Consider the following 17,873-nt stretch of genomic DNA (forward strand, 5'->3'; position numbering starts at 1 on the left):
CTGGTTTGATGAATAATACCTTGAGTAGCAATAAATAACTGAAATGCTCCATCTAAATATTCACGACCATTGTCACTCCGGAGAGTTTGAATGGTGGCCTAGAACTGAGTTTGAACCAAGCTATTAAAAACTTTAAAACAAGAGAACACTTCACTTTTGTGTCGCATTAAATAAACCCAGCTAGTGCGTGTGTGACAATCAATAAAGGTGACAAACCACTTAAAACCAGAAATAGAAGATGTACGTGAGGGACCCCAGACATCAGAATGAATCATAGAAAATGGTTTAGAACATCTTTTATTGGAACTAGAATAAACAGAACGAGTTTGTTTTGCAAAAACACAAGCCTCACATAATAAAGAGTGAGGATTACAATGTTGAAATAAAATAGGAAAAATCTTAGCTAGTGTTCCTAAAGGTGGATGGACCAATCGACGATGCCAACGATGCAGTTCAGATAAATGATGGTCAGCGGAAGTAGCAGTAAGAGCCTGTCCAGACTTAGCAGCAGCAGTAATAGAGATAAGATCATCGTCAAGCAAATAAAGGCTACCACGCATTTTACCAGTTCCAATCGTTTTCCCTGTCCCCAAGTCCTAAAAGACACAATGTGAAGGATAAAAAATAGCTTTACAATTTAGATCAGAGGTCAAACTTCTGATAGAAAGCAAATTAGAAGTTAGCTTAGGGACATGCAAAACAGAGGACAAAGATAAAGAAGGAGAGCAATGGATGGCCCCCTTCCCGGATACAAAGGAAAGAGAACCATCGGCTATTTTAATTTTATCTTTGCCTGAACAAGGAGAATAACGAAAAAACAAATTAGATGTACTAATCATGTGGTCAGTAGCTCCTGAATCAATTATCCAAGGATGAGATAATGCCGAAGCACACTGACCAGCAAAAGAAATACCTGGTTTGGAGAAAACAAGGTTGGATTCAGAAGAGGGAACCACAGTCGAGGTAGAGGCAGATGCAGATGAAGATGCAAGAGATCCAAAGTTTGTCATCATGCGACGAAAAACAGCAAGTTCCTCTGCAGAAAGGAGTAGTAGGGGCTGTTTCAGTAGCTTCAGAAAGGTGAGCCTGTGTGCCACCATGACCACCACGACCACGACCACGACCATGGCCTCAACCACGACTACCACCACCACCATCAGATGAATCAGATGGCCGACCATGCAACTTCCAGCAATAATCCACAGTATGTCGTTCTTTTCCACAATGGGTACACTTAAGAGGTTCCTTCTCAAATGAGGAACGGGTACCAGTATTAGAAGAGCCACCCCCAGAAGAAATTAAAGCAGATCTCTCTGGCTGTGTAGTTGGTAACATGGTGGAACGACGAGTATCTTCCAATTGTATCAAAGAGTAGGCTTGCTCCAAAGTGGGAAAAGGTGAACGACTCAAAACTTGAGACCGAAGCTGATCATATTCCACATTAAGGCCAGTCAAAAAAGTGTATACTCTAAATTTGTCCTCCCTAAGCTGAAATTTGGTAATATCAGAAAGACAATCAAGCTGAAAGTTATCATAATAGTCAAGCTCCTGCCACAAACTACGGAGTTCACAGTGATATTCGGATAAGGTCAGTTCACCCTGTTTGGTTGCATGAATTTTCCGTTGAATATCATAAACTTGTGCATCATTCCCTACCTGGGAATAGGTACCCTTAGCAGCTTTCCAAATTTTTGCGGCTAGCCACGGGCAATGGAAGGAGTCATTGCACTGAGAAGAAAAGACATAACAAGAGAGTTACTTGAACTCCACTTGTCTTGTAATGAACCAGCCTCACTTGGCTTGACAGTGGTACCATAGATATATCCCTTATAACCCCTTGCATCAATGGAGAGAAAAACTGATGTGGACCAGAGTAAATAATTGGTGCCATCGAGCTTTACTGGGCTGACTGGAAAAGAGGGATAATCATGATGATTCCCTTGTGCAGTAGTTTGGCCAGTGGCCACTGTAGAGACTTCTGAATCAGGCATAATGATCACAAAAAAATCCAAAAACAGCCAAGAAAATTGCAGATATCGATTCCAAAAAAGTGCAGAAATCGATTTCTGCAAAAAGGAGATCTCGGCTCGTGATGGAATACTGGTTCTGCTTATGTATAGTGCAGAAAAACTGCGAAGAACAAAAAAATCTGCAGGAATTCTGGAAACCGAGAACTGCAGAAACAAAAAAACCAGATCTGTTGTGGCCGCAGGTCTGCAACAGGAAAAAAATACCTGCAGGTTTTTTGAATAATCTGCAGGTCTTCAAAAAATTGCAGGGCTTAAAAAAATCTGCTGGTCTTCGAATAAAAAATTGCAGGTCTTCAAATAAAGCTGCAGGTCTTCATAAAAAAATTCTGCAGGTCTTCAATAAACTGCAGAGCTTCAATCTTCAGACATGGATCTCACGATTGTTGGAGATCATAAAAAAAGGAATACACGAAAGGAGGTAAGATTATGGGCAGGTACTAGATCATTATGAGATCACCTCAAAGTACCGCCTCCATAAAAGAAGAAGAAGAGAAGAGAGAAGGCTTTAGGGTTTCGGTGGGTTTAGGGTTTTAGGAAGGGGAAGATGAGTGGGAGCAGAATTCAATCTCAAGTAGGGAGATCGATATTGGGATGTGAGAATTATCTCTCAGGTATCGTTTTCAGCTCTGATACCATGAAGAAATAATGATAATAATGGCTTGTGTAGAGCAATGAGCCCTCCACGATTTATTTATAATAGTAAATCCATAAGAAACCAATTACAATTAGAACTCTAACTCTAACTAGCTGACTAGGCAACATAGTAGAGCTAGGAATATAACTAGGAATAGGAATAAACAACTAAATAGAAAAAACAACCCCATGGGTCGACCATATATCATGGGTCGACCCATGTCACACGGAAAGCCCATATTCCAACAGAAGGATTTTTGGTCTTCTGTGTATGAAGTTTCTGCTTTGCAGGTTCTTTTCTTGTCACCCCCACCTCATTCCACAGCCTGAAACTCCCAAATTCCACAAACCTTCTATTTTCATTCCACCCCCATAACTTCACTTCTACCCATCAGAACTTCATCAAAGTTGCAGTAGAGCCCTCTCTCCATGGATCCTACACTCGATCCAAGTTTGATCACCGTCACATGGCTGGTTTGGCCTGCAGAGAATTAGTTTCTATTTTGGGAGTTGCTGTCTTATCTTCCAGCTCAACCATCAGAATCAATTGAAACATTCAGCAGTGTTTCTACCCTATACAAGCATCACTTGATCCAAACCTGGGAGAATTCCTTTGGCTGGTTTGGTTGATTTCATATACTTTCTAATTCTGCCTCTTGTTTCTATTTTGGGCTTATGGGTTTAACGATCCTACTGTAGAGTGGTTCTTAGTTGAACCCCTTCTACATTACCAGCCCAGCAAGGTTGTGGGATTCGACTGCTGTGAGAGGCAGCCTGCTCTGATGATGTGGTAAGTTCTTGATGGTTCTATGAAGCATCACCTAAGGCAGCCCCAGCCCAGAGAGAAGCATGAAGAAGAGAAGGGACCAAGACAGAAATTTTTATTAAAAAAATTACTGTTCACAAGAACAGTGCCCGAGTTACTGTTCTCGTGAACAGTGATTTGGGGGCAGATATGAAGAAGTTGGTGGAGATTGAATGCAACTTTGAAGACTTCTAGAAGAATTTCTAATTTATTTAGTTTCTATTTTATTGTCCTTCCTTTTGTTTTAGAAGGCTGATAAATAAAGCCTTGGTAGTTTCTAATTCTAGTTAGCTTCTATTTTCAAAAAGTTCATTGTCACTAGTTGCTAGGTTTAGTAGTTTCTATTTCCTACTTTCTATTTTCAGTTAGTTTCTATTTTAGGAAGTTTCTATTTTCTACCTTCTCTTTTGTAAGCTTGTCTAAGCTATTAACGGCCCCCTATTGTAAAGACGGATCAGATTTTGGAGAATAGAATTTTCAGGCCATGTTGCCATCGTTTATGGGAGAATATCCTTGTTTCAACAGTTGGGATAGCTGTGGGTGAGAGACCCAGACTGAGAAAGCCATCCCCTACCCCATTCTTCTTCTATCTTCTCTATATCCTCTTCTTCTTCTTCTTCTTATCCTTTTCTATGTTCTTCTTTCATATGTAAACAGAAAAAAAAACACACACAATAAAAGTTTCAGTTATTCAATTTGTTCATCCTTATTGTGTTGATCCTGGCTGCAATCGATCTCCCACTGGTTTCCCTGGTTCGAGGTCGACTTTTGCATTAATCTGTCCTACGCAAAGTACAAGATCTCAGCGAGATCTCAAAAATATCTCGGTATTGTGACAAGATGAAACAGTAGGCGATACAGGATTTGTGCAAGATCTCGGTCGAGATCTCGGTATCTCGCAGAGATCTCATGGTATATCTCGATCTCGACCAAACCATACTATAAAAAAAGGCACCCTCTCAGCGAGATTTGGACCTTAACTCGAAATCTCGCCTCTCTCGATGTGCTATGAAGGAAAAACACTTGGAGGTGGCTGCACACCTTAAGAGCAAATCGAAATGGAGACTCTCAAAACAGAGATAAAAAAAAATGCTAGCACTGATTATCTAAGCTCAGATACCATGCAACATTACCAGAATCAGATAACCGGTACCAACAGCAAAGAACAAGCGAAAGGGAGAAGAAGAGAGAACTACTGCTGGAGAGCGCAATAGTCCATATGATAGATCTCTCCCTCTACAATGCTTTATAGATAAAACCTAACACTAGTTACAATATCACAGGACTCCTAGTGGTAATAGAAAGCTAATAGAAGATTACAATACCAGTCAAGACTAACTAATTTAACTTAGAAATACACTAGGAAACCAACTAAGACTAGTGCTAACTAAGACAACCACAGGGGACTGACAGCAATATTACAGCATATCTTAACAGTCTGCATGGAGAGCCACATGAGCAGGTCCAGCAGGATGATAATGATTGACGGAGGGATATATTTTCTGGATTGATCAACGATGATCAACAATCCCTCGCCAAACCAGATAAGGATCAGTCAGAACCATCCAATCCCTTAACTCTTGTATACAGGTTCCTAAATAGAATCCCCACAATTACATTGTGGATTGCGATTTGAGTTTATTTCTTCTTTGAACACTATCAAACTAACTTTTGAGTGCAAAAATGAATCAGGACAGGAATGGTGAAGCTGGTGGGATGGAGGTTGAGGGAATGAGCATCAAATTCAGCCTGGTAGGAAAAGTTGACTGCTGCAATGACAAATAAAACTTTAAGATACCCGCTTGGGAAAATACAAGAAAAGTATGAGGAAGAATTTTCTGCCCTTTAATAGCAAACAAACTATGTGACAGTGTTGACAAAACCTCCATCAAAGAAATAAGACCGACTACAAAGAGGATTTTTACCAACTAAATGCAACAAGTTGATGGAAAGTTATGGGCAGCATTGGAGGTTTAAAACCCCATTGCATGATGTGCTGAATTTGCACTCTTTCCTCATTTTGAAGGTTGAAGGAACCATATAATTCTGCAGCTCAAGAAGCTGGATTGCTCAACAGCACTGCAAGTGGTCCAGCTACTATCCTTCTTTCTGTCATTATAATTCAATTGAATTGTCAAAAGAATATGAGCCATGAAGGCAATCAATTTTTCATTGAGGAAGAAGAAGAAGATGATGGCAAAAATAACATAAGTCACAAGTCTAATAAGGATGATGATTGATGTTGATGAAACACTAGTGAACCAAAAGAATCTCCATAATACCTAAATGATAGACAAGAAAACTGAATGGGGACAAATGAGGACATGACAAAGCTGAATCGACACATCAGAGACTTCAATTTTCCAATCAATTAATACTATAATAAATGTTATTTTCAAATATAATAGATCTCATGAATCATTTTTTAAGTGAAACTAACAAAAGGATTTATGAAATACAGGTTCTATACTGACCTGGATCAAGCGGAAAGAAAAGACCATAAGATTCCAGGTATTCATTAAGCTCCATCCATCCAATCCCAGGCTCAACAACCACATCCATGTCTTCAAGATGCAGTACTTTAACATTCTGCCATGCAAACAGCAGAAATGCAGCCTCTGGTTATTGCAGTAGCAGATGTTTCCTCGATTAACTTTTGTACAGAAAGCATTTAAATCCCAGCAAACCTAAAACATCTTAAAGTTGATAAGCTTTACTCAGAATTGAACGTGAAATAACTTCGATTACAAATCATGTCAGAATGAGAAAAGATAGCAAAATGGTATCTAACAGGAGTCTCAAGGACTAAATCATTATTTTAGTTATCTCCTAAGATGCTCAAATCCGATCACTGGTTCTGGTTCAAACTTTAAGGATTTATTCTCCTTCCCTGTTAGCCCGCTGAACCAGAATTTTGCCAAATTACATGTCTTTTCTCTGGTGAATTAAATCTCAGTTGCTGGTTTTGGTTCCTACTTCCTCCGATTCTGGATTTACATGAGGTTTTCTAACTCTAATCCTTAGGTGATTAGAATACCCGATTACTTCTGTCCCACCACAAGCAGATCCTCCATCATCCAATCTCCATCAGGGTCTCTAGGATATTCATGTGCTCAGTTCCTGAACCTCATATGTGGAGGAACAATAGGTAATCTGGATCTCCATGATGGTCACTCATCAGTGCACCTTGTTCATGCTGTCCTTTGCTGATTTGTCACGTATTTGGGCCTTCCAGGGCATCTTTCTTTTTTTGTGAATAACACCAATTTTATTGCAAAAAAAAAGATGACTTATCAGTAGGGGAACACAGCAAATGAAAAACAAACAAAAAGACCATTGAAGAACAACCTTATTCTCTGCATGGAGGCCCAAGGGTCTCCAGAAAAATCATCAGCTGGGCCCTGAGCCTCATACATGGAGAAACAGTGGGTAACCAGGACCTCCATGATGGTCCCCCATCAGACAGATCTTGTCCATTCTGTCCTTTTGTCACACATTTGGAGATAATCTTTTCCTTTTTATGAATTACTGACTTTGTTACACAAAAAGGACCTATCGAGTTGAAGAATACAGCACATGGAAAACAAGCAAAAGATAATCAAAAAAAGGACGCACACGGGGGTGGTGGGAAGACTTAATTCAATAAGGTTGTTTGGGACATCCTATTGACTTATTCCCCCACATTTCTGAACAAAATGCTACAACACATAATACAAAAACTCTTAACTGCTGATCAAAAAGAAAATGCAAGAGTAAGAGCTAATTGTCATAAAAGTTAATAAGAAACTTTTAATTCATACTTTCATCAATGACATGTCAATGCATACACCCCCATGTGGAGACAAGGTGTGACCCTCAAGTGATGTAGCTCCACCATAAGGTACAATAGGAACCTGCTTATGACAAAAGAATGAGCAGTTTAGACAATACTTCTAGGAGCCAACCAGACCGTTTATACACTATAAAAATCAAGGAAACCAATGAGATTATCTAGTCATAAATTATGCTTGGTTAGTGAGTATTAGTTCTTGGAACTTTCAGCGATTCATTTAATGTTAGGGTAAGATGAGGCATCAAATTTCAAGTCAAGCGATGTATCTTCCTTCCTTTTTGGCTTTCTTTTTTTGTGCAATTCTGTGCTGAAATTTTAGGAAATAAGCATTTTTGGCAGAAGAAGCCGGGTTGGTTATGGGAGATAGAGCTGGGTAGGAGGGTCATAACTCCTAGCAGAGCCATGTTGGCAGTATTTGAATCACCAAATGACACACTAATCTTTTAAGTGGAGAGGGGAGTTAAGTAGCTTTTATTTTAATGGTTTTTAGCCGAATATGTGGTGAGTTCTAGTGATGCTGGTTGGAATCATAGAGAAGTTAGGATACCAAAGAGAGAGTATGTAGAAGAAATAGAACATTGACCAATATCGAAATGTATATTCAAAAAATGATCAGGTTGGAAAGGGTGACAGAATAATAATTTTGGGAGGATACATGGTTTGAAGAAATCATCATATAGATAAACTTTAAGAGTAGCGGAGATGAGGATGTTGAGATGGATGAGTAGCAAAAAAGGGAAAGATAAAACAAGGAATGATCAAATTAAAGCTGCTTTGGGAGTAGCTCCGATACATGATAAACTACGAGAAAGTTGTTTAAGGTGGCATGGCCATGTTCCTCGGAGGCCATTGGATGCCCCAATACGGAGGAATGATTTGATTCAGGTTGAAAGAACTAAAATAGCCAGGGGCAGACCTAAAATGACCTTAGGAGAAGTGGTGAGAAAAACATGCATAGCTTAGGCCTTGTATCAAGTATGACTTCGAATAGAGCTGATTGGAGAGCAAGGACCCATGTAGCCAACCCCATTTAGTTGGGATAAGGCTGAGTTGTTGTACATGGTTTGAAGAAGCAACTGCTTGGGGAGCTTTATCAGAGACTATACAATCAAGCTTTTGATAAAAGAATTGCCACCGATAAGTGCTTCGCTGTAGTGAATGGATATTGACATGGAAGTTGGGATCTGCTCTTCTCATGCAATTTAATCCACATGACTCAACTTTTGTTGTGATGCTGTTCCCAAAATTTTGTCTTGCAAGTCCTGAGCATCAGATTACTAATATGCATGAACTGGCATAATTGTGGTGGTTTCTCCATCCATTCTCTTCTGTTTACCGAAACTCACCGAAAAAAAATGCACTGTTTCAGCAAAATTTCAGTTAAGCTGACACAAGACCGAAACAAGAGTTTTCGAACCCCAGAATAGGAGATGATAATCCGACTGGAGAAATATAGCTTTATGCAATGTATAACTTGCTTATCTTATGTTCTTAAAATTGAAAAATTCCACTCCATCATATTTGTGTGAAAAGGATGTGTCACTGTCTTTTTTAACTTAAATTTTATTAAAAAAAATCTTTTGGAATTGCCAACTAAGAGAAAGGGGGGTAGGGTAGGGAAACCCCCACTTTCAATAGTGCACTCAAATGGGAAAATCAGATGAATACTTGCATAATTTAAAATGATAAAACAAAGAAGAAGAATCTGCAGCTTCCATAGAAAAACAATAAGATCTAACCTTGTGGTTGTTACAAGATCTGACAATCTTAGAGACTTCATCTTCAGACCTGTGTGCTCAAATAATGAATTAGAGTTCATGTCTTGAAAAAAATTTATTTTTCTCAAGGGCAATGAGAAATTTTCAGCAACGAAAATAAAAATATGCAAGAGAAATTTTTCATCAGGCTCCAATTGTTTCCAGGTAAAACCCACATAAAAGTAAAATTATTAGGTAAAATCAGTATAGAACGCAAGATTTTCCCAGAAATTTGTTCTTTTACATGAAACTAAGCCTAAATGAAGAAAACTGTGAGAATGATATTTTACATTTTCCATTCTCTTCATCTTTGGTTGGACTAAAAAAGGAAGCAAGAAATTTTCAGGTAAGGACAGAGGAACTTATTAAAAAGAAATGTGAAAATGAGGAGCGTCTTGACATAAGGCATTTAAAACAAGCATCCTTAAAGTTCTACGTAGACCTGTAGACCAACACAAAGGAAAGAATTATGCATCAATACAAAAAGTTCAAGAATTATGTCATGAAGGAGCTACCCAACCACAATTTCCCTTGAACTTGGGATTCAGCCCATTCTCTAATTCTTTGAGGGTAGGGGGGAAGAGATGCAGGTTTTCTGTTTTTGCTGGTGATGGCATGGGTTCATTATCTGTTGGTATAGTATGGTATCATCCTTGCAAGACCCGTCGGTGCTGTTTCTTTTTGAAAGGGTGCTGGTTCTGATACCTGTTTGTGCTGAGTTTTGCACATGGATTGGCTGGGGGATCGTTTGTCCATTTATTAGTCCTCTTTCCATTGTTTATACTTTATAATTTGCCTCCATTATACCAAACCCTCTGCCATTGCTTGGTTAAATCATTCAACACTTCAACTTTTTTAGTTCTCAATTAAATTTTAGACAAACATTCGTCAACAGATTTAAATCTCATCATGCAGATAGATTCAAAATCAGGTCCAATCAGGTCCTCAATACCTTCAATACACAGTCACCAGCAATTGAAAGCCAAACCATTAATGATGCAGAACATCCATCTGATCCAGCAGCCGGCCCCTTCAAATTCCAGCTTAGCCAGCCCCTTCAGCTCCCAATTCGTGGGCTATGGATGTTTGACTCTTTATCTCCCCTAGGCTTCCTATGTTATGAATGAGTTGTTGGACTCTTCAACTTATCAAGGCCTCTTTATTTGTGTTTTTTCCTACAAGTAGTTATTGTCTTTAAAAGCCTCCCTCCATGTCTTGGGAATTCCAAAAGACCATTTAATGTTCTAGTGGTTAATGTATCCAGCCTTTGGAATTCTTCCCTTTGTTTGGGAATTGCAAATACTGAATAGGAGGTAATCAATTGAGGTTCAGCCTCCTTCATCTATAAATTGAAATCATGGGTGAGCTCTCAATCATCCAAGAAAAAATCTGAAATATGACTACTCCTTTTGTGAGAGTTTTTTCTTGTGAGATGTAAGAAGGTTTGTGAGACTCAAGCGGGATCAAGGTGGGACTCCTTCAATCGTAACCACAGTGGGACTCCGACGGTTGGCAACCAGCAGGTTGCACCTATCCAACTATCCATCTACCATCTTACCTTCATACCATAAGCAACCCTTCATATTCCACAACCTGACCCTTCACCTTCCACCTTCAAATACATCTTCTTTCTTCTTCCCTTTAAAGCCTCACCCCTCACCACCATTACCAACACAATCAACAGCCTTAAAATCTTATTAGCCTACCCTACTTTGGTCCTACACAACCTGATTTTGATCTGGTTGCCCTCCAGAATCGATCCTGAAGTGCAGATCCCTTAGGATCCACAATCAATTAACATCAGTAAAGAGGGCACATTCAAACCCAGATACATGATTTTCCATCATGCAGACAAATTGAAATCAGGTCCTCAATTCCTTCCTTACACAGTCAACAGCAATTGAAAGCCAAAAACCATTAACATCAGTAAAGAGGGCACATTCAAACCCAGATGCATGATTTTCCTAGATAGACAGAAAACAATGACAAATTAAGCTTCTTCATGACTCACAGCAAACCAAACAAAACAATTGGCCAGCAGTACTGTTGCCAAGTTAATTTCAAAAAAGAACTGCATCAAGTTTGATGCAAAAAGGTTCGAGGTTTTAGCTCCAGGCATGGTTTCAGCTGCTGAAACTTTTTTTTTTCAAACTTGGGTTTCGGGGGCCATATGACCTAATTAAGACATGAAACTTGTAGGAAGCCTATTTAGGCCCTACAAACATAGTGGAAAACTTAGATTTTAAAAATCACACCTAAATGTTACTTTGACTTCGGACCCTAGGTTGGTAGTTTACGTTGTATATATACACTGATATAGACTATATTCCACACAATCTTTAGTATTAGAATACATAATTCAAGTAAAACATCTTAAATAAGCAATAGGGTCAAATATATCTAATATTGTTTGTTACATAGAGTCAAATATATTGGAGGCAACATTCAACAATACAAGCAACAAGTCATCCCTATGCTCATCCTATTGTCCTAGAATTCTAGTATTGAAACGAGTGTCGGGCAAAATCAAAAGCACTAGAATATTGTTGATACCGAACCAAGTTCTCCTCCAACTGAATCACAAAAGCTAGCCATGTCATAGTATGGCGGAAGAAATGCTCAAAGTCCATAACAGCCCTATAAATGGAATCATCAACATACTCGAGGTACCATAGGTCCATAACCTAGGGTATATATCTCTAAACCATAAGGAACTCATTCAAGACTCAAGAGACACTACTACTGGATGATACATATGGAATTGGAACCAGCACCGGCATGTGTTGTGAAACCCGGTTAAATTTCCGAATAAATTTGAACTTTTGGAATCTGTGTGATTTCAAGTTCTGGTTCAACTTTGCCCATACTAGCCTCTAAGTTGTGGGCTGTCTTGATTAAGAAATTCAGACCTATCTCATGACTCGTCTGTAAAGGCATTCCGATCAGCCAACTACCGTGGCCTTAAATGAGTCTGAGGTGTCTAGCGAAAGACAACACATAAGCTTGGCATGCTGGATTGATGGCCTGCGAAGCATCTCTCTGTCTTAGGCCGAATCCCAGGTAAGAATACCATTTTATATGTATGTATGTTGTATTTTTAATTAATTAGTGTATTAGGGGCAAAATAATAATTTTTACCTTGTGGGACCCCGCACTGAGCTACTGTGTCGGTCTGCTGGTGGACAGTGCAGGACCTCCCCTTAATTAAACTCAATGTAAGTATAATTTAAAATATATTTATATAACGTTTTGTACGACCAAATAGGGTTAGAAAGGTATTTTAGTAAAATTGTCGTTGTGGGACCCTGTTCCACAGTGGGGAATGCTGTTCCAGACAATTACCCGTGTTCGGATGACCTTTAATGTCGCCCGGCATCAAGTTATGGATAGAATAGACCAATAAATACGAATTCAGGTTTATAAACTATTTTAAAAATTAGTTTAAATCTAATTTATGTCCAAAAGACAGATTTACCCCTTAGTGCTTAAGTAGTTAGATAAATATCAAAAGCCTTTCCAATTGATCACTATTCACAAGTCTAAGGGAGCTAAAGAAATTCGTTCCAGCTTGGGAGAGAAGGAAAGAAAGAGGAAAAGAGAAGAGAAGAAGAGAGGGAAAAAAAGGAAGCTTACCTTAGGGCTTGTCTTCAACACTTGGAGCTGAACCAAGAATCTCCATTAGAAAGCTGCCTGCACTCTAAATCTATTCCTATAACTGAGGTAAGCCTTGGATACTTGCTGTCTTCCTCTTTATTTCCCTTCTTCTCCATCTCTAGTTCACCTATTAAGAATTTCTGCCATTAAAGCTTGGAGACCAAGCTTGGGTTTGTGAAATTGAGCATAATTAGACTGATTTGAAACAGTTTTTGACTCTCTAAGACCTGAAATTTGGGAAATTACCAAGTCTGAAAGTTGTATTGCTGTTCTTGATGGCAATTTATAAACCCTAAACTAATTAATTGGGTTTAACTGAATAATTACCAAAATTATGAAGTTATTTATGAATTTGAACTCCTATATAGGTAGACCCACCTTTATATAATGTTAAAACACTTAGTTTCTTCCTTGCATGTGAAGATCTACCTAAAAATAGGAAAAACCCCAAATTCGGACACACTCCCGAATGGAGTTGCAGGCCCAGGGCCGGTTGACCGGCTCCCTAGAAGTCTGCATCCGGCTCCCCCATTTTTGTGCCCTTATGACCTAGCCCCATTGGGACTTGACCTTAGACCATCCCAGGATCTATTGCATGGTGTTTGGTATGTTGTTTAGGGTTGTTTCTACTGTTTTCTAGTCGGTTTGTTGGATTTTTGGTGGGTAACTGACCTAGAATTCCTTCTATAACTAATCTATAATATTCTTGTCTTATATTTAGGACTGTCTTGGTCTGTTCTTGCCTGCCTATTGGAGTTTATTCACCTAGGCTAGCTACAACTATAGGTAAGGGGATTCGACCTTAATTTCCTACGTATTTATCACATTAATTTCAACTTTATGCTGAATGCCATGCTCATGCATTATTACCTCTATACCTGAAGCATGTACTTTTCTAACTTTTATTTAATGTATTAGACTGCATGTAAAATAGGTTGCACAAAGACATACTGCATTGCATTTGCATTGATTATTTATATGATGTGAATTTATGATGATGGAATTCGGTAATTTATAACTCAGATCATGCTTGCCTCATCATGTTTAGACTGCACTGGGCTAGGTTGATATTCATTACCCAGTACTGCGCCCCTTACCAACAGGGGGAAAGGTGTTAGACAACCCGTGGCGAGACCGATGTGTTAGTTCCGGGATGCCATCTTCGTCCCATGTTAGTGGGTCCCTAATTCTTGTGGGAATAAACAGCGAGGGTTGGTCATTTGGGGGTCTGTCGGGGTCCGATGTGTTAGTTCCGGGCGGCGGGTCCTCACCGTGGTAGAATGGTTTCGCTCGGGTGACCGAAGGGTTAGTTCGAGACCGAGGTTAGCATCTACCACTAGTAGTAGTACTTATACCCCATGAGACTTAGTATCTCGTTTAGGAACATGTTAGTTTATACATGCATCATGGATTTATTGTGTTTGAATGCTTGTACCCCCCTTACTGGGCTCAGTTGAGAGCTCACCCCTGTGGATATCCTTATTTTTAAGGTGATTTAGTTACTTCTAATGTTGAATTTGCGGCGCTGGAGTTTAAAGTGCACGATACTTCGTACGCACGTGATGATTGGGCAACCTCCTGATCTTGGCCTGATAGTCCAGGCTGCCCCCCCCCACTCTTTTATGCTTTATAAATGCTTTATATAGTTATAGAATAGTTTCTTGTATACTTTTACTCTGTGCTACCTTTGAGAACTATATAGTTGTATCACAAGCCTTATCATTTATATAAATGAAATATCATTTAGACTTCTCTTACTAATGATGTTATCTCTATTAATTAAATTGTTTCCGCTGCCTCTGATTACTATATCTGTGAACAATGATTGTGAATAGGGTACTGCACTTGTGATCCTTGGGGATTGGTTGGATGTCAGAGACATCCCGCCACACTTGGCCCTTAATAACTGGGTCGGGGTGTGACATGTGTAGCTAGGGGGTTGAGAACCCAAAGATGTTGTCCATAAAACCTGACCCAACGCATGACTGACCCTCATACTTAGAGGAAGAGGGTAATGATAATGAAGAGCTAGCTTTCCCAAACTGACTTAGTCACTATACTCGGAACCGGTGCTCCCCGTGCCATATCGATATGACGGTGCATGCCACTGCTGTCATACCCCGGCCCGATTAGTAAGGGCATGGTGTGACTGGATACCAACCGACAATCCAACCTGTCACATCCCGACCCGATTAATAAGGGCATGGTGTGACTGGATGCCAACCGACATCCAATCAACCTCCAAGATTACAAGTACAGTACTCCCACTCACAAGTTTTCACAATACAGTAATCAAAATGCAGCGGAAGAGAACAAATATTAATAACAAGAGTAATAAGAGGAAACTAAGTGATAAACTTGATATATTAATAAACTTGCATTTACACTATACAATTCTTCCAAAAGTAAATACAAGCTTAAAACAGAAAATAAGCCACTATATGCTTATCTATAACAAAAGTAAAGTATAAACACAAGATAAACATAGCCTTGTCCGTCAGGCCACCACATCACAGAAATGCGCAAGCATCGCACAAGCAAAAAACATCATGAACTTCGAACTCTTGCACCGCATAACCATCATCGGTGTGGAAGTCCAAAGCGGCTACTCTATCCGATCCTGATTCTTCACAACTAGCCATAACATCTAAAAATAAATAAATATCCGCGGGGATGAGCTCCACTGAGCCCAGCAAGGGAAAAACATGCAAACAGATGCAAATAGTCCATGATGCATGTCTTAAAGCTAACCATGCAACTAACAACAGATCTAGGCCTCATGAGGTATACATGCTACTGTAATAGGTATCATATTCTCAGTTCCGAAAATGCAAACAACACATTGAACACCCGAGAATATCACTCTACTACGGTGGAGACCCGCCAGTTCCGGAATAACACATCGGACCCCAGCGAAACCCCAAATGCTAACCCTACTGTTTATCCCATTCCGGAAGTACTTATCGGACCTAGGACAGTGAATGGCATTCCAAAATCATTTTTTCGGACCTACCACGGATTATCCAACACCTCACCCTTGTTGGTAAGGGTCGTAACATTGGGTTTATGAAAGCCTAACCATATGCATTTCTAACATAAATGTCATATGATTCAATAGTAGGTAGTTGAATAATTCAGTTCCATCACTATCTCAACAACATCATTCATAATTCACAATAATAATAATAATATGCACATACAATATGGAATGCATCCTATCATCATGCATACATCTAATGCAAAAGAACGAGTGCAGCAAGCATAAATAGAAAAAGACAGTAATAAACACTCTCAAATTAAGGTCAAATCCCCTTACCTTGAGTTGGAGAGCTGGTCCTAACCAAAAGAAGATCCAAACTCACAACTAAACCTCACCAACAGAAGGATTCACAACCTAATTTTATAACACAAAACATGAATTAGGTCTAGGAATAAACTTAAGTCAAAGCCCGAAAGTTTAGGACCAAAACAAAGGCAGCATGGGAGGACCGGATGGAAAGTACCCCCTGGGACTGGTTGACCGTTGGGATGGCTAATTTTCCATCCGGTGGTCATAACAGTAAAGGGGTTTTGGGTGTTCTTTCATGGATCTTACTATGCACACCCTTAAAACATAAAATTGGCTTGAAGGGAAATAAAAGAAACATAGTTGGGTTGAGTCTATCCAATTGCATGTTGGATTGGAGAGGGTTTATACCAAAAGCCCTAATTTCTCAATTTTGGGTTACTTGAGTTAGGAACTCATTAAAATTTCAAAGGAAGGAGAGAAATGGACAGATCAAAATATGTTTGATGATCTACCAAGATATGAGATGAAGGAGATGGTAGCAATCCAACTAAAATTGATCTTCCCCAAGGCTCCTCACTTCAATAGTCAAGATCTTCAAGCTTTCTTCTCCATTTCCTCTTTCTATCCTCTTCATTCTCTTCCTTTTCTCTAGAGCAGAAATAGGTTTCATATTTGGGTAGGAAATGAATTCCTAAGTTAAGTCTTTCTTATATAGCTAAGGCCAACTAAGGTCTGTTTGGTTTGGTCATAAAAGAAATAGTTTGGAAAATTTGATTCTCCAACCTAATTAAATGACAACTAACTCCCTAATAACTTATAGTTAAGTCCTGGGACTGATGTCTCACGACATAATTAAGGCCTCGGTCATGTTGGGACATGGGGATGTGGGTTCCACAGGAGAAAAATTACATTTCAGCCCATTAACACAATCAAGAAATTAAGTCAATATTTACAATAATAGCTTCTTACCTATGACCCGGCCTAGGAGATTGATGGGTTTTGCATATGCTCCACCTGCAAAACTTATGTACGGGGTCCAGCCAGGTTCTTCAGATTCCAAAATGGCTAATTGAGTTGGCTCTTCGGAATCCACCATAGGTGTATAGAGCAGCCATGTGCCAAGGGTATAGGATCGAGCAGGGTAAAGGAGGAAGAAGAACACTCAATCACCAGGTTGGAACTCGCAAGCTCCTTTGAAACGCTCCAATGGAAGTCAAAATTCAATATTATTAAAAATCTGCCTTACCACTATTATAATAGGTCCTTTTATAGGATTCCCAAAGCCCAATCTCAATCCCTAAGTCTAAGATTAAGTTTTACTAAAATAAGAACATACTAAATAAAAATATAGCATATTAGGTAAAAACTAATTAAGGATAGAATTAGAAGGCAATCAACTGTAAATCAGCCAACCAATCCTTGATTGCAATCAACACCAAATCAGCCAATCAAGCCTTGATTGCAATTAACACCAAATCAGCCAATCAATCCTTGATTGCAATCAATACCAAATCAGCCAATCAAGGATCCTTGATTGCAGTCAGAATCCAATTAGCCATGTTGCCATGTTGGGCTCTTATTCTCTCAGATCTTTTAAGGATCTTTGGGTGGTTGAGCTGGACTTCCACGTCCTCCACTGCTGCCTTTATGCCTGCATCATTCCCTCCTAGTTTAGAATAATTCGACCTCGAATTTAAGTCACCATCTTCAGATGTTCACCTTCTACCAGGATTAAATGGAAACCAGACAAAGTCATTAGTGATAGTGATATCTCCAATTGAATATAGTAGAATTTGTAACTCAACTTCAGATTTGATAGCGATAGCAATTGAGATGTTCACGGCTTGAAGAAATGAGGCATTAAAATATGGCT

General features: G+C 39.2%; 1 protein-coding gene across 1 annotated transcript in view; it reads right to left on the minus strand.

Moving 5' to 3' along the window:
• Positions 1-1,131: 1,131 nt before the first annotated feature.
• The window catches only part of LOC122650745, a 32,420-nt gene continuing 15,678 nt past the window's right edge, over positions 1,132-17,873 (minus strand). Inside the window, exons 4-8 of the mRNA XM_043844135.1 lie at positions 9,040-9,088; positions 7,269-7,361; positions 5,943-6,057; positions 1,749-1,978; positions 1,132-1,599 (exon numbers count right to left, since the gene is read on the minus strand). Coding sequence (XP_043700070.1) covers positions 1,132-1,599; positions 1,749-1,978; positions 5,943-6,057; positions 7,269-7,361; positions 9,040-9,088 — 955 coding nt within the window. The remainder of the gene's footprint in view (positions 1,600-1,748; positions 1,979-5,942; positions 6,058-7,268; positions 7,362-9,039; positions 9,089-17,873) is intronic.

The sequence above is a fragment of the Telopea speciosissima genome, chromosome 2 (genome assembly GCF_018873765.1).
Source record: "Telopea speciosissima isolate NSW1024214 ecotype Mountain lineage chromosome 2, Tspe_v1, whole genome shotgun sequence".
NCBI lineage: Eukaryota > Viridiplantae > Streptophyta > Magnoliopsida > Proteales > Proteaceae > Telopea > Telopea speciosissima.